The sequence below is a fragment of the Perognathus longimembris genome, chromosome 1 (genome assembly GCF_023159225.1).
Source record: "Perognathus longimembris pacificus isolate PPM17 chromosome 1, ASM2315922v1, whole genome shotgun sequence".
Taxonomy (NCBI): Eukaryota; Metazoa; Chordata; class Mammalia; order Rodentia; family Heteromyidae; genus Perognathus; species Perognathus longimembris.
The window spans coordinates 73,877,785-73,899,548 of NC_063161.1; the positions used below are offsets into that span (position 1 = coordinate 73,877,785).

At 45.7% G+C, this 21,764-nt stretch overlaps 1 protein-coding gene across 2 annotated transcripts in view; it reads left to right on the forward strand.

Annotated features, from left to right (window-relative positions):
* Positions 1–3,124: 3,124 nt before the first annotated feature.
* Auts2 (activator of transcription and developmental regulator AUTS2) overlaps positions 3,125–21,764 on the forward strand; it is an 830,583-nt gene continuing 811,943 nt past the window's right edge. The window contains exon 1 of one of the 2 annotated variants that reach the window (XM_048369549.1): positions 3,125–4,391. In XM_048369549.1, coding sequence (XP_048225506.1) covers positions 4,083–4,391 — 309 coding nt within the window. In that variant the 5' untranslated portion in view covers positions 3,125–4,082. The remainder of the gene's footprint in view (positions 4,392–21,764) is intronic. The other variant, XM_048329288.1, reaches the window with a different exon arrangement.

Here is a 21,764-nt window from a genome sequence, read left to right on the forward strand (position 1 = left end):
CTCAAGTATAAAATTGATGTAGGAAGCCAGGCACCGGTGGCTCACCCTGTAATCCAAGCCACTCAGGAGTCTGAGATATGAGGATTACAGTTTGAAGCCAGCCTGATCAGGAGTCTTATCTCCAGCAAATAGCCACAAGTGTGGCTCAAGTGGTAGAACACTCACCTTGAGCAGAAAAGCTAAGGGACATTGCCCAGGCTCTGAGTTTAAGCCCAGGCTGATACATGTATATGCATGTGTGCATTAACTCACACACACACGTACACACACACACACACACAATCAGTACAGGATCATGAGATCTTCCTAAGCATTTGTGAGAATTAATTGAGATATTATTTTAATGCATTTGCAACAGTGGCTGGCCCACAGTAATTGCTTAAGCCTATTTTATGGCGTCATTAATCATTCATTAGCAATTGGACAAAGCAAAATGGTGAATATGAGTAATATAATCCACAAACAAATTTAATTCTCTGATGGAAGAAAACTATGAAACTCTGACCCCAAAGCATTTACCAATTCCAGTGAGTACTACACTTCGACCCAGAAAAAAAAAATCATTTAAACATTATCCCAAAATGCATTTGCAAATTACTCTTGCCAGAGGCAAAGTTCTTGGATGCAGTCTATTAGGATCCATTTTTTTCCCCTACCAGATATTACTCTTTTAAGACAGGTCTGCCAAGGGCTACGCTGGGAAGTCACTAATATAATACTTTAAAAAAGTTATTATTATATTTGCCAATTTCACACCTCCTTCAACCAAATCCCCAAAGTTGTTGAAAAGGGACTGTAACTGCAATGTTAGTTCCTAGTTTTCCTGGACTCTTGTCAGCATAGAGGCTATTTCCACATTTCTGAAACCCTAAAAATATGCCTAGGTCCTTTCTTGAAATGGCTAAGAACTTGTCTTTGTTTTGTGGGATGATGAGCTTGACTTCAGCGTGAGTTTCAACCCCCTCACCACACACAACACTCTAGAAATAATGGAAGTACACTCAGTACAGAGGGAATGTTTACCTAATTGCTCCGAAGACAGCAGCAGTCAGCTTAGTAAGTTATTTTGTACGACAGTGGCACTGTGTTCCTAATAAATTGAATCGTATTGCCATATATCACTCACGAGTCTCAAGAAATAAAGCACACGATCTATTGGAAAAGATGTTAGGAGCACAGGAAGGGGGTGGGGTAGGGGTTCATGCCTGGAATACTAGCTACTCAGGAAGCTGAGATCTGATGATCAAGGTTCGAAGCCACCCTGGGCAGAAAACTCCAGGAAAGTGGATCTCTAATTAACCATCAAGAAAACTAATGTCATCTTTTGGGAATGCCGGAGGTAGACCCAAAGGGGAACTTTTGGGACAGGTAATTGAACTTCTCTGATTTACATGATGAGAAATGTAGTCCTTGTAAGGCATTTCCTGAGGTTCAGTGGATGTGTCCCTAGACAGGAACCTGTTTTCCCCATTCTCAGCCCAATATCTGGTGCCTTGCTTTTTCCCATCCCCAAGTCCTTCTACTTCCCAGATCTGATCAGCACCCCGAACTGGGGACGATGGCATGTGACTAAAACATGGGAATGAGAAACCAGGACTGGTTAAGACCAGCGAGACCCGGCTGTCAGAACACGAAGTCAGTTTTTGGAGACTACAACGGTGGTTAAGCTCTAATCATTATTAATTTTTAAAAAAATCTTTCCGTCCCACCTCCTTCAAGGACTAATGCCACGTGTAGGTGTGGGGGTTCAAAAAGGAGATGCGGTCCACAAAGCCCTGTAGCTCGGTGCCTGGCTCTTCGTAATTGATAAATGTCAAGTTTTCCTTTTCCAAACTTTAGTCTTGCCCTCAGGTGCGTGCTCCGATGGGCGAAGCGCCCCGGTGCTGCTCGGAGGTGGAGCGGGCCCGGGCGGCTGCCGAGGGAGGTGGTTGGGGTCTTCGGTGCGCGCGCGGATCCGGTCCACTGGCCGGGAGAACAGAACGCGCAGCTACTTTTACCCCGAGAGGCTCTTGCTCCTCCTCACAACTTTTTACAGCCTCAGCTCCCCTGTGGAGGGAGGAGAGGCAGGGCGGGGCGCGCCGGGGAGCCCTCGGGGCCCCGCAGCCTGCGGGAGGGCCCCGCCCCGTCGCCCCGTCGGCTGTCCGGGTTCAAGTGCGTCCCGCGGCGGCGAGGCCCGCCAAAGAGGTGGGGAGGGGAGGAGAAGGGGGGAGGAGAGGTGGCCTCCCGGGAAGGAGCCGCTCGGGCGCGGGGTGACGCGGCTGCACACCGATAGGACTACGTGGGAGAAGAAAGTTTGCAAACTCTGCCCGTCGGTCGGGAGAGTCCTGTCCAGGGGTCTCCAGACGCAACCCTCTCGGCGGTGTGGGGAAAGCGGCCCCTCCAACCCGGCCCTTCCTCTGGCTCCTCCCTCCGGTCCCCGGTGGGGTCCGTCTCCGAGCCCCGGGCGGGCCCAGGCCCGGGACGGAGAAGCAAGTGTCCCGCGGAAGGTTCGGGCTGGGTGACGGGCGCGCGCCGCGGGGGGAGGGGCCGTGCCCCGCACAGGTCCCACGGGGCCACCTGCGGGACCGCGGGCCGCTTCCACCTTCACGCGCCAACTCCGTCCTGCGCGGGGAGCCCCCACCGCCCAGCGGCGCCCCCCTCCGCCCGCCCCCGAGTGCGCAGGCCCGGCCGCGCTAGCGCGCATGCCCCGGGCTCGCGAGCGCGGCCAGCCCCCAGCCTTTCGCTTTTCTACTCGCTCTACAACTGGGGAGGGGGCGGGGAGGAGAGAGCGAGCGCGGGCGCCCACGTGACCCGGCCGGCCCGGGGCCGCGCGCGTCGTGCTTTGGGGAGAAAGCGCGTGCGCGGAGGGGGCGTGCGGGCCGGCGCGCGCCCGAGGAGCCAGGAGCGAGGAGCGAACCGCGAGCGAGCGAGCGGGCGCGGCGCCGCGCGAGGCTGAGGCGAGGCTGAGGCGGGCGGCGGCGGTGGGCCGGCCGCGGAGGGGGCGGAGCGCGAGCGGCGCGAGGCGGGCGGAGGATGGGGCCGTGCCCGGGCTCCCGCTGCAGCCGCCCGGGGACCCGCCGTGCGCCCTCCGGCTCGGGGCTGTCGAGGTGGCGGCGGCGGCGGCAGCGTTAGCGGCGGTCGGCGCGGACCGGACAGCAGCGGCCCCGTCCGTGCGGCGGCCGCGTCTCCCTCGGCGGGGCGGCGAAGACGCCCCGGGGGCTCCGGCGGCGGAGCTCTCCACCCGCGTCCCCCCTCGACGGGCTGGCTCGCCCCTGCCGTCGTTTTCAGCATTGTTTGTGTTTTGCCCGAGGAGCGACCTCTTCCCCGGGAGCGCGGGCGAGGGCGGCGGCCCCTCGCCCCCGCGAGCCCGCCGCGGCTCCCCGTCCCCGTCCCCGCCCGGCCGCCGGGGCCCGGGATGCGCCCCGCCCGGGGGCCCGGCCCTCTCCCGCGGCCCCCCGGCCTCGGCCTCCCGGGAATGCGATTCTGCACAATTTGGGAGCCGGGCTGCGAGTTTCCTCGGCGGCGGCGGGCGTGAGAGGCGGCGGCCGGGGGGTGAAGTTCACCGCCCCCCAACCCCCACTTTCCGGCGACCTTCGGGGGCCCGGGCCCCGGCTCCAGAGGGGGAGACCTGTGTTTTGTTTGGGGGCACCCGGCGGAGCAGGGGCGCGGGGCGGGCTCCCGAGCCTCCCGGGCTCCTGATCAAAGCATTCCGCTATTCTGATTTATCGCCTGCCGGCTGAGTTATTCCTTCTTCCCGGCGAAGGAGACCGGTGTGTTCAGCCATTACTTCGCGCGGCGCTGCTCCCGGCATCCCCGACCCGGTGCTCGCGGCGCCCGCACTTGGGCTCCGCGCCCCGCCGCCCTCCGCCCCTTCCCCCTCTCTCTCTTTCTTCCCGTCTCCGGCCGCCGTCTCCCCGCCGCACCCGGCCGGGGCGGGGGGCACTGGGCAGGCCGCCGGCGGAGGGTTCGGGTTCGGTGTCAATTGTTTTTCTTTTTTCTTTCTTCTTCTTTTCTTTCTTTCTTTCTTTTTTTTTTTTTTTTTTTGTGTGTGTGTGGCCGCGGCGGGCGGGCGGCCAGCGGGGACACCCCGGCGAGGGACAGCCATGGATGGCCCGACTCGGGGCCATGGACTCCGCAAAAAGCGGCGGTCGCGATCGCAGCGAGACCGAGAGAGGCGCTCCCGGGGCGGACTGGGGGGCGGCGCGGCCGGCGGTGGCGGGGCCGGCCGGACCCGGGCGCCCTCGCTTGCCTCCTCGTCGGGCTCCGACAAGGAAGACAATGGGAAGCCCCCGTCCTCCGCCCCGTCCCGGCCCAGACCCCCGCGGAGGAAGCGGAGGGAGTCCACCTCGGCCGAAGAGGACATCATTGATGGATTTGCCATGACCAGCTTTGTCACTTTTGAAGCGCTGGAGGTAAGGGGGAACCCCCCTGCCCGCCCGCCCTCCCTGTCCTCCCCCCCCCCCGTCCCCCGCCTCCCTTCCAAGCATGACCCCACTCCGCCGTGCCCTGCTCTCCGGCCTCCCCAGCCGCCGCGCGCGAGGCTGTCTGTCTTGTCTGTGTGTCTGTCTCGGCTGAGGTCTTATTGTTGGTGGGGAGCTGGGGCCGCGGGCAGACAGGCGGCAGGAGGGACTCGCCGAGCCGTGCCTGGTTCTTCTGCTCGCCTCCTGCTCGCTTGCCTTTACCCCGCGCCTCCTCCCAGCACCCACTCACAGCAGATGGGCAGAAAAAGGGGTTCAGGCATCACAACAATGCGCCCCTCTCTCCCGCGAGAGCTCTGCCCCCTACTCCTTCCTCCTCTCCCTCCCCAATCATGGCTTCTTGGCTGGTGGAAGTCTCCTTGCTGGGTTTGGGGCGCTTGTGGACGGATCTGTGTGTGCTTTCTCCTGAGCCATATGCCCCTGTGTGTCTGGCTAGTAGATACCTCGCCCGGGTGTCCTGGGGACCAGAGGCTGATGGGGTCTGGTGGTTTCTCTGACTCCCCCACCCCCACCATTTTTTTTTTTTTTTTGGTGATCTGGGGAAGGGGGCGTTTTCTCCTGGTTGGGAAAAAGGAGGGAGGAGGGGAGAGAAGACGAAAGGATGGAATATTTTTCTGCATGAGGCTTTAATACAGAAAGGGTTAATTATAACATCTATCTTATGTATATACACTTATGCACGTGTGTGTGTGTGTGTGTGTGTGTGTACAGGAGCAATTTAGTTGAAGGACAGAAAAAGGGACACCAGGGAGGACTGGTAGGAGGAAAGAAAATCCTAGCTGGAAGCTGAAGGGCTTGTCACCAATTGTCCCTCTCCCCTTTCTTGTGTTTTCTTTCTCTCTCTCTCTCTCTCTCTCTTTTTAAGTGATAGGCTTTGTGTGTGCCTTTCGTTACTGCTCTGGCACCTGCAGGCAGCTTTGATTTTAAAATGCACATTTTCCTGCCTGCTAAGAAGCTCCTGGGTGGGTAGGTGGGTGGGTAGAGGCTGTTGGGAGGGAGCCAGAGGGAGACCATCCAGGGGTCACAGGAAACTATCTTTGCTGGACATAGCTGATTTGGCTCTAGTGTTGGTCATTGGCCTCTATCAATTTAGCTGCCTTCTTTCTTACCCCCTACCTTTCTGTCCCCACCCCCAACACACACACTACCACAACACTGAAGGCTTTGAGATTCTTTAGAGTGGGTCCAGCTTTTTTAAGCACAGAACCAAAATAGGACTTGGTGTATAGCCTCTTTCACTTGATGTGATGGTTTGAGGTTCCTGAAAGAAACTTTTCCCTTTTGGCTTATTTAATTTTTTTTTTTTTGCTGTTACTATGGTATTGTTTCAGATGTGCAAGCTTTGTTATTGAAAGCTGAAATTGCACCTACAGTGACTGCACAGATTTAGGTTACTCTTCTGTGTCTGTGTTTGAGTATCTGTCTTAAATATTTGGAAAGAGACAGTCTTCCTGTCAGTACTCTTCTGTGAACTGCTTTGGCTGTGGTGATAGTGATGGTGGTGGGTGGTGAGTGGTGACCAGTGGGTGGTGACCAGTGATTGGGAGGAAGGGAGCCTGAGGGTAGTGGTTGGTAAGAAATTTCTGTTAGTGATTGAGTTATGCTTGGGTTCTAGCATGGCTAAAATGAAGAGTGTTGAGGAGGATTCTAAAGCTTTAACTTTGTCAAGGTGGATGGGTTTAGGGAAGGATGACCTCTTCTGCTGTCCTTCCCTCTTGCTTTAAAATAGGATTGAAATGGCAAGCAAGTATTGTAAGAGAAAATGCTACCTAGAATTTGGGGCACCATTGCTATCTGTGGTTGGTTGCCTTAGGAAAGTACTTGAAAGAGCTGGTAACAAGTGGTTGTGTTTCCTGTTTGTGTGTCCTCTGTGTTGTGTGGCCCATTGAGCAAGAGGGGCCTCTGGATTCCCATGGATGGTTCTGAACTCCAGGTGGAGATTGATATAACTTTATGCAATTAAAAAAAACTTTTGTATATCTAGGTGGGTAGGTTTGTGGTGTCCTTACAGCTATACATTTGACTTTTGGGAAAAGATGTGCCTGTTCTTCTTTGAGCTTAAAAGCTTTTACTTTTTACAAAGATCAAGTTCAAAATGTACCATTACTGCCATTTCTTCCCTTGCTTGAATTGTTTTTTCCCTATGACTTTCTACATTCAAGACCCAGGTTTTTTTGGTTAGCTGACAACTATGCTGCCTTCATATTTAAATGTCATGCCATGTCTTTGTGTGGTCTGACTTTTAAGAATTATATTTATAGAAAATGTAAGTATACCAAAAAGTAGACAGAAAAATTGAACCTCAGTACACCCAACAACCAGGTTCAACTACTGTCAATCTACATCTTGTTTCTCTTCTAGTTCATTCTCTCTTTCAGGTCTGCTATAATGTCACTTGTTAATATTTACATAAAAATCTTTTAATTATAATGCTCAAAGCCTCCAACCCCTCTAGAGAACCATTATCTTTCCTATATGAACAACAGTTTTCTAATATCCAAATATCCCATCAAGTATTCACATCTTCAGAGGCCTGCATTTTGTATGAAACTTGTGAATAAATAAATTTTCATATTGAAAACACACCAGGGGAATCCAAATCATATCTGTCAGGTTTCTTGGCAAGAGGCTGTTTGTTACCATGTGTGTTCACATTGGATGGTCAGAACATACATGGGAAGTATTTAGTGTCTTGTGATCATTAAGACAAAACCTCTGATGTCCCATTGTACCTAGTTGGAAAGATTTATTGAATTGTCTCCAAGAATTATTAGGAAACAGGTAGCTAAACAATAAACCTGCATAGAGATGTGTGTTGAGTGTGTTTGTAAGTGTTAAATCACTACAGATGCTAAGAGTTACTCTATGTACATGTACTTTTGTGCTTTGTGTTTAGAAATAAAAATAATTGCCAATATGTACCATCAAGGTTGCTGCTGGTATGATATGCGAAGAAATCAGAAACACTGACTTGCCCAGCGAGGCTTATTGCTATGCCAATGTACAGTAGTAGCTGGTAGACCTTGGACTAGCCTGCTTTGGGAGTTACTAAACATACTGACCTCCATGACTTTATCCAGCCTAAGTAGCTGAATTGAGGCTCTCCTTCCAAGATAGAGGTTACTAACTATTTTACTATAAACAGTGTCAGTCCAGCTCTGGTTTCATAGATACTGGAGTAAAAGTAATAAATGTGTCTAATAAGAGCCTGCATTTTTAAATGTGGGTTATTCTTCACTGTTGTTAGATTTTTTTATTTAAGATGATGGAAGCTTTGAGGGCAGTCTGGCAGGTCCTACACTTCATAGGCAGTGGAACTGGCTGAGGTAGTTTCCTATTCCACAGGGACACTTATCTTGAGTAATTGTGCCCCGAAGTTCAAGTGTGTGATTATGGAGAGTCTCATGATAGAAGATAAGAGGGTAGGTGAGGAGGCTAAAGTTGAATGAGGTATTCTTTTCATTATGCAGTTAAGAAGCGGAATTACTATGGATGTAGTATTGTGTATTTGTGTAGTCTTTCACTGATGGATGAGAGCAAATACTGCCCACCCCCAAATCATGTATAGTTAAACAAAAAATAAACAAACACCAGTGTGGCTTTTAGCAAGCGAAGTATAAACGGGGACTGTTGGAGTTTTAGTACCATCTGTGTATCCCGAGGTATCAGATAATGTGCCATTCTGGTCCTTGGATTTCTGTGTAGTTTCTGCTAGGAAGCCATGTGAATACCAAGTGTGCAAATCTATCCTTCCCCTGCCCCCATTCATGATGTGTTGGCTTCTGGAGCATCCTCCATTAGTACAGTACATTAATCAAGAGAAGTGGAGATGGAATTGGTGGGATTAGCACACAAGAGGCCTGTTATAGCTTTGGGAACATGAAATTACTTCTGGTAGAGGGTCAGAGTGAGATTTTCATGTGGTCTTATTTCCTCACTCCTTTAGAGCTTACCTATGCATCACTAGTTGTAAATATGGTGTACGAAATCTGATGTCTTGTTAGTATGCCACGTTAGCAGGCTCTAATAAGTAGGCAGTACAAAATCTGATAAACTGATAGCATGTTATGTTAGTAGGCTCAAATAATTGATGATGGCCAGATCCTGCTTATCACTTGTTTGAAAACCAACATTTATCATGTTCCTTGTATCAATCAGCAATATCAGTTGAGTGTTTAATATGTGCAAGGCTCCAGGACAGAGAAATGTAAAATATATATAGCATGTGAACAAAGTATACCTTTTAGTTGCTTAATCTAGCACCTAGAAAATAAATCTGGGACAGACATTTGAATATCTGATATTTAGCCAAGTGTATCAAGCATTCAGACAGGATGGTGAACTGGGCCGTGTTTGAGAAGTTTTCATGGAAAAGATGGTCCTAGAAGGAGGGCTTGATGTGGATAGTAAGGCAGGAGTGGGAAATACAGAGCACATTCTAAAGGAGTATTGAAGAAAGTAGAGGCACAAGACCAGTCAGAAGGTGCTATGTGCTTAGGACCTGGGGGCAAGGATGGGCTGTTAGACTCAGGAGGGCTGTGGAGACCCATGGACCAGGCTTGTTCCTTCTAAAAACTCGTGTGCCCTTCCTTTGGCATTTGGTCTCTGAAAGCATCATTGTTGAGTTTTAGACTAGTTTAGAGCAGAGATTCTCAAGCTGGAAGGTAGCTTTGCAGGATATGCATGGGCTGTGTTCCACACCAAAATGGAATGATCTACCCTCAAATAGAGTTTGGAGCTTAATGGGCTAGACAATAGACAACCATCTCTTTCTGCTAGAATCAAAGTCTCTATTACATTAATGAGAATTGTGGATATCAGAGAAGACAATGCAGTTGCCATAGGGCACTTGTATTGTCCGCATTGTATTCAGAATCCACTCTGGGAAATGCTGCCCAGGATTTCACACAGGTCACTGCAAATCTGGCCCTTGGTGGTCTCTGAGTGAGACCAGGGTGAGTGGGCTCATGGTAGATGACTTGCTGTCCTGGGGATGCTGCTCCTTATGCCAGAGTGTGAGAGGCACAAAGCCAGGGAGATTAGTCCATGGCTTTTCTTGCCCCCCTCCTCTGCCTGGTGCCAGCCTTTTAGCTGATTATTGTTAGCAACCCCACCATGAGGTGAGTACTGGTGGCTGATGCTATGAATTGCTCTTTTTATTGTAAAGGGAGCTCATTCTGAAGCCACCATGCTGCCTTCCAACATCAATTTTCCTCTGTTGGTCCTTTCTAGTTTCATGTATTACTTTTTTTTTTTTTTTTTTTTTTTTTTAGCAACCTGGAAGAAAAGGTTGAATGAGAGAGAAAGGAAGTTGACATTGATGTTAAAACAAAGGTTCCAGATTAGCCGCCTTTGCCTCTTGTGTCCAAGTGCTAATTCACAGTCAGAACATTTAGGGAAGCTGGGGAGTTGGGTCTTGGTTCCATTTTTCACTTACTGACTTAGAAAATTTGGTGTTGACCGCTCAGTCCGCTGGCCATTTCCAGCATTTCAGTTCTGTACTTTAGGACCTGAATACTTGGTAAAAACGAGCAGGTTTGGAAATGAAAGGAGAGTGTGAACAAGTGTGTGTGGCAGTCTGATTTTAGGGTCCAGTTGGGTTTCCCTTCCGCTTGCTACCTGCCTCCCTACCTCCTGCTCCCTTCCCTTACTGAAGTAGAGCTAACAAAATTACGGATGCCAACAATAACAAGTAATGAATTATGGAAGTTGTGGAGGCAATCTGGAATCTTTACATTTGTAAACTTCAATGAATTTTTTTAAAACTTAATTTGTTGTTGGGCTCTTTGTTTATAGTAGCTTTGTGGGAAAATTGTCTGCCAGTTTTTTGGGTTACATGTATCTCATCTTTTTGATTTCTCAGGTCCTATCAACTTCAGTTAGGTTTTGTCTAAACCAACATTAACTATATACAAATACTGTTAAAAGACTTCCATTTTGGCTTGCCACTACACTTCATGGCGGCATACCTTCTTAGTACCTTCAGCCCTGAAGTGTAGAATTTGACTTAGGGAGAAGGAGAAATCCCACAGTGTATAAGAAATGGAGACTGGCTAATGCAGGTTGGCAGAGAATCTTCATGTTTTAAGTTCTCTGTAGTTCTATGTGGCTATTACCCGAGGCACCTGCAAAGACTATGACTCTTGGTTATATGGGTGGAATCTGATCAAACTGATTAAATTTGGAACCTGAGAATTCTGAGAATTAGTAATTGCCAGTACTTTGCCAAATTGCTCTGAGGATGAGGATCTCATTTTCCTTGCTGTCCACATGCTGAGCATTCACGTTGAGGCACACAGCCAACCTTATTGTAGCTTTCTGTAAGTTTCTGCTTGCAATGATATTTTATAAACTTAAAACAAGAAATTAAGAGATAATAGTTCAATATTGCATTTATCTCTCAAGTATTATAGTAATAGACTATTTTCCTTGTAGGCCTCTGTTCAATGACCATGTTGGCTGAGTATCTTTCAGCAAATAGTTTTTCATAGTTAAGAGGTCTAAGAAGTAAAATGGCTAAGAAAGTGAAGCTGTGGATAAATTCAGTTGTTGGACATTAGACTTCTACCCTTATGATAGAAAGTCCAGTGATTTTCACCCATTTATTCTGTGCACAATCAGGTGGCAAAAATAACAAAGTTCCTAGGTTGTGCTTTTCACAGTGACTATTTGACAGGGTTTAAATGAAATGGACTTCCACTGGGGCAAAGGGGAAATGGGCATTTGGTGTCATTGTCATGACATGCTGCATTCTGCTCCTTCCTTGTTTGTTGTGGTGGTCACTTTTCAGTTACTTGTGAAAATTACAGTTTTGAAATTAATGTGCATATGGAGGAGAATTATCCTAAAATCGGGGTCTAGCCTTTTCCAGAGCAGCCTTTCCATTCATTTCCCTTCCGTCATGGGTGGTGTGGTCAAGTGGTCCAGGTACTTTCTAAGCCACCTCCATGAGATTTAGGCACAGCTGCGGTCTTTAGTAATGCATTTCTCTCTCAGCTGGCAAATGAAAACAGAGCTCAGAGGGGTTAATTGACATGCTGCAGATCACACTGGGAGCCACAGGCTCTGATTTACCCAATGAAATGAGGAGACATCTATTTCTCCTTAGTATTGGGGAGTCCCAAGGATTGAAGGAAGTTTTTAAAAATGCAACAAATAAGGTTGACCACCCATGGTTGTTAAGGTTCCTACAGTCATGTTCTGTTAGTATCTTTACAAAGTCTTCTCCCATTCCACACTGTTCCTAGAAGTAGAGGGAAGTGCACGGGTCCTTTCTTATAGGTAGATTAAAAAAAAATCTCCCTGCCCACCTTTCTATACTGAAATTGTAAATGACAAATAGTAGGGTGATAATAGGAGGACTTTTCCTTCTTGAATGTCAAGTGGAAAAATAAAATAGCAATTGGATATAAGATGATGTTACTGTGGCCCACTTCAAATTTATTTGTTTGGGAGGATGAGGAGGATTAAAATATTTTCTTCAGGGTAACAATCTAGAGAAACTTTGAATAACTTAACAACATGGACTTCATAACTTGAGAAACAAGGAACTTTGGAGAGTGTATGAGTGGAAGACTCAACTAAACTTCTCAAGAAAGACTTAAAATATTAAATCCACATGAGGCGCTGGCTAAGGCATCTTGTGTGTTTATTGCTGAACCAGAAAATTTATAACAACTGTTTGTCATGTGTATATATTTATAGCCATTCATATAATGAAAAGAAGTTTTTATGGGATTGTAATAACATATCAAGATGGATGTAATTAAAACAGAAGCAGATTGACACCCTGAATTAAATGCAAACCATAAACCAGGATACCTGAGCATTGTGCCTTATGTATTTGCTCCAGGGGGCAGTCAGCCAAATATGCAAATAAAGACATTGATACATTTCTCTTTCTCCCTCTCTGTCTCTGTCTCTGTCTCTCTGTCTCTGTTTGTCTCTCTCTCTCTCTCTCTCTCTCTTTCTCTCTCTGTGTTTGTCAAGAACCCAACTATTTTATTAATCTTTTATCAGGCATTATTTAGATTTGCAGCAGCAATGGATTGTATTAATTTGACAGACCAAATAGTTTAGAGCAAGAAACTAGGGCATGATAAGAGGAAGCCATGATTGATATGCTGCCCTATAAATAACACATGGGACTGACAAAGGGGCTGAGTAATCTGTACATCTGTGTTTGATGTCATTAATGGACTTGCTAAACCAGGATGTTTTAGTTGAACCTCAACCAGATAGGTTCTGCCTCCCCCATTTACAAGGTAGATCTATCTCTAGTTATACTCTGGACTGGTATGTTGGCAAAATTGGTGTAGATCAAATTTTTGTAAATTGAATCAAATGCGCCATGGGAATCTTGCTGTGAAAATCATGAGTCCTTTTAAAAGCTGAGGAGAGTGCTCCTCTTCTGCAGGGAAGTTGGGAGTTTGGTGTCTCTCTTCAGATGGACACTGCTTTCCTGGAGACACTTTTCTTCACGCACCCCCCATCCCCATGCTCCTTGAAGCAGTGGGCTGTGATAATTGTATTTTCTGTGTGGGGTTTCATACCTTTCTTGGTCTTGGTCTGTGATTCCAGAAATAATTGGTGGTGATTAGAATATGCCTACATTGCTCACAGTTCAGAGCTTGTTTTTCAAGTGCGTGTTAAGGAGGGTCGGAGGCTATGCATATGGAATATTATTTGTATATCTGTACCACTGTGGAGTCTAGGCATGTCATAACTACTTCAGAGTCATGATTGCAGAGAATACCCTGACTATAACTTTTCTATATGACGGTTCAGTTTTAAAATTGTAAAGATGCCAAGAGCAGGGCTGTATTGTTATTAGGGAAGTTGGTGACATCTGTTACATCTTGTTAACCAGGGAAGGAAAATGCTTTAATCAAAACATCTCAACTGTCGGAATATCATTTGCTTCAGTTTTGGAATTGGCCTTTACAGAAGAAGTTGGCTTCTATAGGAGCTGTCTACTCCCTAAGTTTGGAGACTTGAGGGTGTTTTACTTTTTATCAGATTGCTTTAATATAGGGTGTTGAAAGTAGATGTTTTCAGAGTAGAATGAGCCACAGTGAAGTATTTGTTTTTGTCCAACCTCTAACTCCCATAGCATATGAGGTCCCCAGAGGGAGTTTGTATTTCCAGATGGGAGCCTGGAGGATCTGCAAATGATAATTGCATGTGGAGGCTAGAGATGATTCAGCCTATGCACTGGGAGGTGCCATTCTACACTTGAGTGTTGAAGCCTGCAGTATCAAGACAATTGTGCTGTTTTAAGATGTTTTATTCATCTAATATAGAAATGGACCAGATTGTCCCAGGTTGCCTTCAGTTAAAAGACTAGAATTTTGGAAATACATAACTGTAATGTGATTCCAGAAATCGTCCCTGTGCTTCAAAATAGACTTCTGTAATACCTGAAAGTACCAAGAGTTATTTATTTAGTTCAGCATATTGACCCACATCTGCCTCTTTTGAACACCTGTTTTCAATTGGAAAATATATTGGCAATGTGGCTTTTCCTTTTCAGTCATTCAAACTTCAAAATTACCCAATAAAATAATATTTTTCTTCTGTATTTCAAAGTCCAAATTAATTTTAACCTGTTTCCAGGCACAGATTATTAATAGTAACGATGTTAATAATGGTATATTATTGCTAATCTTAATACTGGGATATGGGCTTATGTCTTGGCTTTGGGAACATTGATTTCATCTTTTTGAAATGATTTTCCCATGCACTGAGATTTTGGAGCCATCCTACAAGAGTTTTTGAAGTGTTGACCACAATGTGATGGGCTTCATGTTTTCTTTGGGAGCTGTGCGCAGTTCAAATGCTGTTTTGTGTTTTTTTTTTCTTGGTCTGTTATGTGTGCTATAATGGTTTACTGTGTGTCACTGGGGAGTTATGACTGGAACCTTGGAAAGGAGATAGCCATTCTTCTCCCTCTCTTTCTAATGTATTGTTTTATTTCCCAGCAATCTGTCTTTAGCCTGTGCATCCTGTCTATGTGTGTCCTTCAGAGGGTACTGGGGGCTCTTAGAATTGCTTCTCCTTTGCTTAGTAATCCTTGCAGAGGAGGCATTCAGTCAGTGCTTGTGGACGTTGACCTGTATGTATGTATGTATGTATGTATGTATGTATGTATGTATGTATGTATGTACAGGATTGATATCTCTGTTGTTTTTGGAAACTAAAACTCACAGAGATTCTCAGTTTGCTCAGAAATGCAGCAGTTCTGCCTGACTGTAAAGCTTGGGCCCCTCACTCCTCTTTTTAATACATATTCACTTTCTAAGAGTCTCAGATGGGCTCACTTTTCTTACTGTTTACAAAGGATTTTAAAGGATATAGCGGAAAGTATCTTACCTCCTTTTGAGATGTTTTCTCACTTTCCTCAATCTTTCTTTACTTTTTTGGTGGTGCAAGGGAGTAAATCCAGGGTCACCTGCTAGGCATGCTAGGCATGCCTTTTTTCAAAGTTTTTTTTTTCTAGGTGGGCATTGTGCAGTAGATTTTTAGCCTTTCCAAAGGTAAGAGGTAAGGTTCTTGAGATCCAGGCTACTGAATGCCAGTCCCTGTTGTAAACACTTGCACCTTCTTACCTCACTGGATTCCTCAAACCACCTCTGTGATAACAGGAATCAGTTGGGAGAAGGAAATGACACCTTGCAGTCACCAGGCATATAAGCATACATTCTAGTCTGGGTTCCTGTCTGATTGTAACTGTTTCAGAAACCAGCATTCCTCTTGGAATTCTTTGAAACTTTATTACTAGTATGGTGCTTTAAAATTAAAAAAAAAAAACAAAACTAATTGGCACTCTTTGCCTCCTGGTGAAAGACCACATCTTTTAGATATCCATTTCTTGAAGATGTGGGTGACAAATAGTTCATTATTTGTCAGTCTTTGTTTACTGTCATTATTCTAAGCACATTTGCAAATCATTACTCCCCTACTCTCCATTCTACCCCTCGAAGGAAGTTTATGCTACTAAGACTATGCTAATGAGTGTGGCTGTTAGATTTGCTTCTTATGGAAATCCCAGTGGCCTTCTAGAGAGGCCCCTCCTCCTTCCCACTGAGCTGAGATGGGCACCTTGACTTTTCATTGAGACTTCAGATTTCAGACTTGACTGCTGATCCTCAGTTGGGGAGTGGTTGGGAGAGGAAGAGAGGTAGTAGAAGGCCCATTCCATTCCAAGCCCCTTGCTGCATTGGAATTTTCAAGACTCCTAGGGGAACTTGAAGATGACTTCAGTTAAACTTTCTCCCAAGGCTGATTCTTTCTTAGAAGGAAAGGGGTTTCTTCTTGGAACTGTGGTGCTCTGGACAGCAATTAGTCTTGTCCTTTGGTTCAGCATCCTTTAGAAGCAGTTGTCCCTTTGCACATGCAGAATGGAGATACCAGAGAGTTCTATCTTCACCCATTTTAATTTCAAGGGAGAACCAAGAGAAGGCATGTTCTTTGGCATGTACCTATAACCATAAACATTCACTATAATTTCAACTACACCATTAAGTCCAGGGTTTTAAAAGGTAATTTCTGATGCTTTAAGTTTGTATATGTGTAAAATAAGAATTGTGTGTCAGCTCCAGAGCCAGACTTAGGTTTTGAACTCTGAGGAAGGAACTGCGTTTTTAACTTCTCTTGTCTTTCATTATAGTTTGTAATAATACCTCCTGTGATGCTTTCACAGAGAAAGGAATGGTGTGAAATTGGGCTGCTGGAGATGGTGCCACTTTCTTGCAGGACAGTGGCTGCTTTCTATTTACTGTTTACAGATGAACAATATGTGAACATTCTTGGTGTAGGTTTCTACATCTGCTGTCCATATTTCACCTGTGCTTACTTCCTTTAGTATGGTATACCTGGGATTAGGGACAGAGAAATATGTACAGTCAGCCTGATTTGAAATTGCAATGTTGAAATACAGCCCATATGGCCATTGTAAAATGGTTAGCACTGCATGTAATTGCCTTCCCAATCATGTGCTTTGTCATTATTTCCATCTTCCAAGAAGCATTCCCGCAGCACGCTGACAGCAAAGGCGTCATTAGAAAACATATGGACATGCAAAGGCATTAAATTGTCTTTAGTTTAAGGATTAGATTACAGGCTTAGAGGATGGGTCACCATGCTTTTAATGGATGACTCTTGCTTACTTCAGCACTGCTAGACTAGATGACAGAGAGCTTTTTTGTAAAGGTCTTATTGACTCCTTTGCTGAGTATATTTCCTGTCTTCCCTACAGTTGTGGGAAGGTTGGTTAGTAGAACCCAAATCCTGTCACAATATTGCAGCTGGTTGTTTTTTTCAGGAGTGTCCTATTTGTGTATTATTTTCTGGAACACTTCCTCAACCTCTATTGTCCTGAATTTGAGCCCAAAGCAGGCCAGCCCAGGAATGACTTTATTTGGGGGGTGGGTCTTTTAAGCAGAAAAAAAGAGTGACAGAACCAGGAGCAGTGAGGTGGCTGCCAAATTTTGGATTATATGTCCTCCATTGTATAGTTTCTGTCTCCTTTTGGATCCTAAGGCAGTGCACCACCCTTTTGTTTCCTCTGTTAGGAGTGAGACTTCTGCAGGCTCTAGAGATACAGGGATCTTCTAACAGTGCATGATAAGACAAAGCTTGCCCTCTGGTTGTAGATATCCTGGAATGCAGCATTTCTGTGGTGTGGCTTGCTTTGATTTTCAGGGTCAGAACAGTATGCATCAAATCTCATTTCTCTTTTGGGTACAACAGACTTGATAGGGATCTGAAGATTCTCTCTAAGTGGCAAGGGACTTTGGGGTGACTTGGGGTGGCTTGGGGCACACTAAGTCAGCTGAGGAGAGTTTCTGACTTTATTTAACTGAAGTCCATCTTTACCTGTGGCATAAACTAGGGTCAGATTCTTTTGGGGAGGGAGAAGATGTCTGGAGTAGAGGTTGTTGTTTGTTTTTTTTTCCAGTCCTGGGCCTTGGACTCAGGGCCTGAGTGCTGTCCCTGACTTTTTTTTTTTGCTCAAGGCTAGCACTCTGCCACTTGAGCCACAGCGCCACTTCTGGCCGTTTTCCATATATGTGGTGCTGGGGAATCGAACCCAGGGCTTCATGTATATGAGGCAAGCACTCTTGCCACTAGGCCATATTCCCAGCCCTGTAGTAGAGTTTTACTGCACCATCCAGACACAATTTTCAGGTACAGGGGATACTGGAGTGAGAAACAGAGGTCTGTTCCAATGGGGTTTGTCATCTAGCAGGAGATGGAACATGTGATAATAAGCAAGGCTCTAACATGTTGAGTGGCAATGGCTTTCACAAGCAAGGCTTCTGGGGAGCAGGTACTGGAGCAAAAACCTGAAGGAGATGAGGGAATAAAAAAATGAGAACCTTCAAAACAGGGAAGAGAAAGTGAGAGGGCTTTGAGGAAGGAGTGGCTTGGAGTGCAACTATAGGGACCACTTGACTAGAGAGGAGCCTTGTGGGGACAATCAGCCTGGCCCAAGATAGGAGCCAGTGGGTGTGATCAACCAACTTGGGTCTAGATGGGGTTGGGGTCAGCAAGGACTGTGAGACACTTAAAAATATCTGAAAAAATTGTCTAATGCTGCCATTTCCAACCAAAAAGGTATTCTTTTTTATTTTTTAGTTTCTTTAAAGTCACACAGCTAGCATCAGAGAACATGAGATCTAGAGCCTACATCTATCTATATTATCTGTGGCAGTTTCCTATTGTGTCTTGTTGCCACTCCTGGCTGAACATCCTTTGGGTCAAGAAGATTTGTGTCTTTTTTTTTTTTGCCAGTCCTGGGGCTTGGACTCAGGGCCTGAGCACTGTCCCTGGCTTCCTTTTGCTTAAGGCTAGCACTCTGCCACTTGAGCCACAGCGCCACTTCTGGCCATTTTCTGTATATGTGGTGCTGGGAAATTGAACCCAGGGCCTCATGTATATGAGGCAAGCACTCTTGCCACTAGGCCATATCCCCAGCCCAAGATTTGTGTCTTGTTTCCTAATTAAGGGTATGGTTCTCCCCTAAGATACATTTCTAGAATACACAGAATTCCAGTGCCCCGTCACCACCAATTGGGAAATAGCTTTGATCTTCATGTGGATAATTATAGCATCAGACAACAGTTTACATTTATCTCACCTTTAGCAAGAACTTCCACTTGTGAAATTTCTTATACCCAGGTATTTACATGTGTTTTCAACTGTGACTCTCACATCAACCCTGCAAAGTCGTTACTTTGGAGAGGACTAAGGTTCAGAGAAGGAAGTAACTTGCCCATGGTCATGTAGATGGAACCTACACTGTCTGAATCCAGGGCCTGCAGTCTTCAACAAGGAAAAGGGGGGTTGTATTGTCTCTAGATGAGTTTTCACTGGAACATATTTTCTTCACCTCCACTTTCAGGTGGTTCTAGAATACAGCCCTATAGTAACACCAGCTTGTCTCACCAACATGTTTGGCTGAATGAAGGATTTCACAGCCTATCTGTTCAGGCCTGGTGTCTCTGCTGCTTTTAGGTGGGTTGCTGGTTAAGCCAACAGCATTCAAGTATGACTAGAATATATTTCAAGACCTGGACTGTGATGTAGGTTCCCAGGTGCAGGTCAGTGTTTTCCGGTCCAGACACCACCAGTGCCTATAATCCACAGGAATGCTAAACCATCTTTAGTACTGCTGCTTTTGAGGGCCAGTATGCTCTGAGCTTTCATTTAAATGTATTTGTATAAAATTCATGTATATGAATATATGTCTATAAAATACTTCATATGTGTGGAGTGGTATAAAGCACACATAACTAATACCTGTGTACCTACTTCCAGTTAACAAACCTTGTAGTTTTCTTAAAACTGTAGGTTATTTTTAACATGTGCTGTCTGAGGAATAAGCCTCCCTGCCATGTGTTAGAATGCTCTGGGAGCTCTGTTAGAATATTCAGGAGAGGATGGAGGGGCTCCCCCTCCTCCTCAGAACATTCAAAGGTTCTCCTGGGACTTGTGAGGTCAGTTTTTCTTTTCTAGCTTCTCAGATACTCCTGCCTTTCATCTTTTCATTTTATTTCTTGAATCTTTTTTCCCCCAGGGGTGGGTATGTACTTAGACTTGAGCTTACTTGGTAGGCTAGTCCTCTAGCACTTGATCTATGACCATAATCCTTATAATTCTAGTGTGTGTTTTTTTTTTTAGATATGGTCTCTCACTTTTGCTCATGCTGGCCTCAAACACTGATCCCTCCCTCTACCTCTGCCTCTGGATGGGATTACAAGCTTGGGCTACTATGGTTGGTCACTTGGTTCACATTTCAGGATTGTGAGAAGTAAAGTCCTGGGTAGCTTTTCTCCTGATTAGATCTTTCCTCTTCTACTACCATGAGATAAGCTGGAAATGCATTCACATATTTATTTGCCAGAACATGTCAGGTACTTATGTACCAGATGTGAGGCTTTAGAAAGGGGACTGAGAAATTTACAAATGTTTGTGGCTACTTACTGCCTGTTGAAAGTGGGTGAGTGAGAGCTACAGTTACTTTAGCAGTCAATGGAGACACAGAGTTGCATACCTCCACAGGAAAGCTCTGTGCTGTGGGATGGTAGATGAGGGTCATGACTTTATCAGTAATCTGTGGAGAAGATGTGCCCTGCCACCAGGATAGTCAGTCTTCCATGGATATACCAGCTTCTGTGACTGATGTCTTTTAGAAGTGCCACCAAGAATGGATTATGTAGGTCTTAATTATCCCCTTTGGTCCTCAGCTCCCTGTAGTGTCCCTATCCCCTGTAGCGTCCTCATCCCCGTACACTGCTCACCCTTTACGTTTCTTCTTTGTGCCAGGTACTCTTCAAGACACTGGAGGGAGAGCAGCCAGCTAGACACAGCCCAGGTCTTGAGGACTGTTGTTTTGGGGATTCTGGGAGTAAGGTTACATTCTGGTGTCTCGTTTGGTGTTGTTCACACAGGAGAAAGTATGAGGCAACTGTGATCCTCCTGTGGAAAAGCTCTGGGGACCATTTGGCAGATAGAGAAGTGCTTCTGCCTAAATTGGCTTAAATTACATTTTTCCTCCCTGAAGATTTGGATCACAGAAGGTTTCTTGAATGTATTTCTTCAAGAGAAGTTTTGTGCTGAGACCTTTAACATTTGTAGTAACTTTCAGAGTTGGTTGACTTTATTAGCAGCTTGACATGATGGAAATGATTGTCAGCTCAAGTTTAAGATTAGGGAAGATGCTGTAGACATAATGACTCTTGGTTCTCTTTCTGATTGAAGTAGAATCCCCAGTCCATCTATGTGCTTTTGTAAATTCCAAGAAGAGGAGTCAGGAAAGGAAGGTTTCTTTGTAGGGCTGTCTGTGGAGCAAGGCTCTCAGATTACTCTTATTGTGGAAGATGATGTGGGACTGAAGCTTCTTTGTGTTATGGTCTTCCCTGGAGCCAGTGGGATTGGGTATGGAATACCACTAGACTCTTGAGTTGGAGGAAATGATGGAGGATTTATAGTTCGAGTTGGTCAAGAAGATCAATATTGAAAAGAAAATGGAAAGTTTGAGAGGAAAAGAGGTATTGAAAGTAATTTTAACACTTTTGGGGGGCTGGGAATATGGCCTAGTGGCAAAGTGCTCGCCTTGTATACATGAAGCCCTGGGTTCGATTCCTCAGCACCACATATATAGAAAAAAGCCAGAAGTGGCACTGTGGTAGAGTGCTAGCCTTGAGCTAAAAGAAGCCAGGGACAGTGCTCAGGCCCAGAGTCCACGCCCCAGGACCGGCAACAAAAACAAAACAAGTAAACAAATAAAAATAAACAAATGCTTTTTGGGTTAAATAGAAGAAGGTGAGTTGACAGGATTTTCAACAGAGGAAAACCAAATTCCAGCTCCTATAGAACTCTATACCTGTGTGCCCTTAAAAAGAATAATCTAGGATAGTTAAAATGCAAAGGTATATTATTTTGTCAGCTTTTGGATTCTTAAAAGTAGGTTTCTACTTAAGGGTATGGAAAAGCTTGTGGGAACCATCCATTTCTTGTTTTGGTTTTTAGTTTCCTTTATGTTTTTGCTATTGAAGGGCATGCACTTTTTGCTTTTCTAATTTGGGCTATCCTAGTGGGTGTAGAAATCTGTGGATCCTGGGGGCTGTGGTCCAGAGGGATAGAGTCTAACACCTGTGTAACTGCCTGAATCAGCAGGCTTGGGAATGAGGGCAGGACTCCTGGGCCCACAGAAAGGAAGACAGTTCATGTGGAGAAACACAAAATCTCTTTGTTTCTCCTTTCACTGGAAAGGACAGGACATAAAAGTTCTCATTTGTCAAT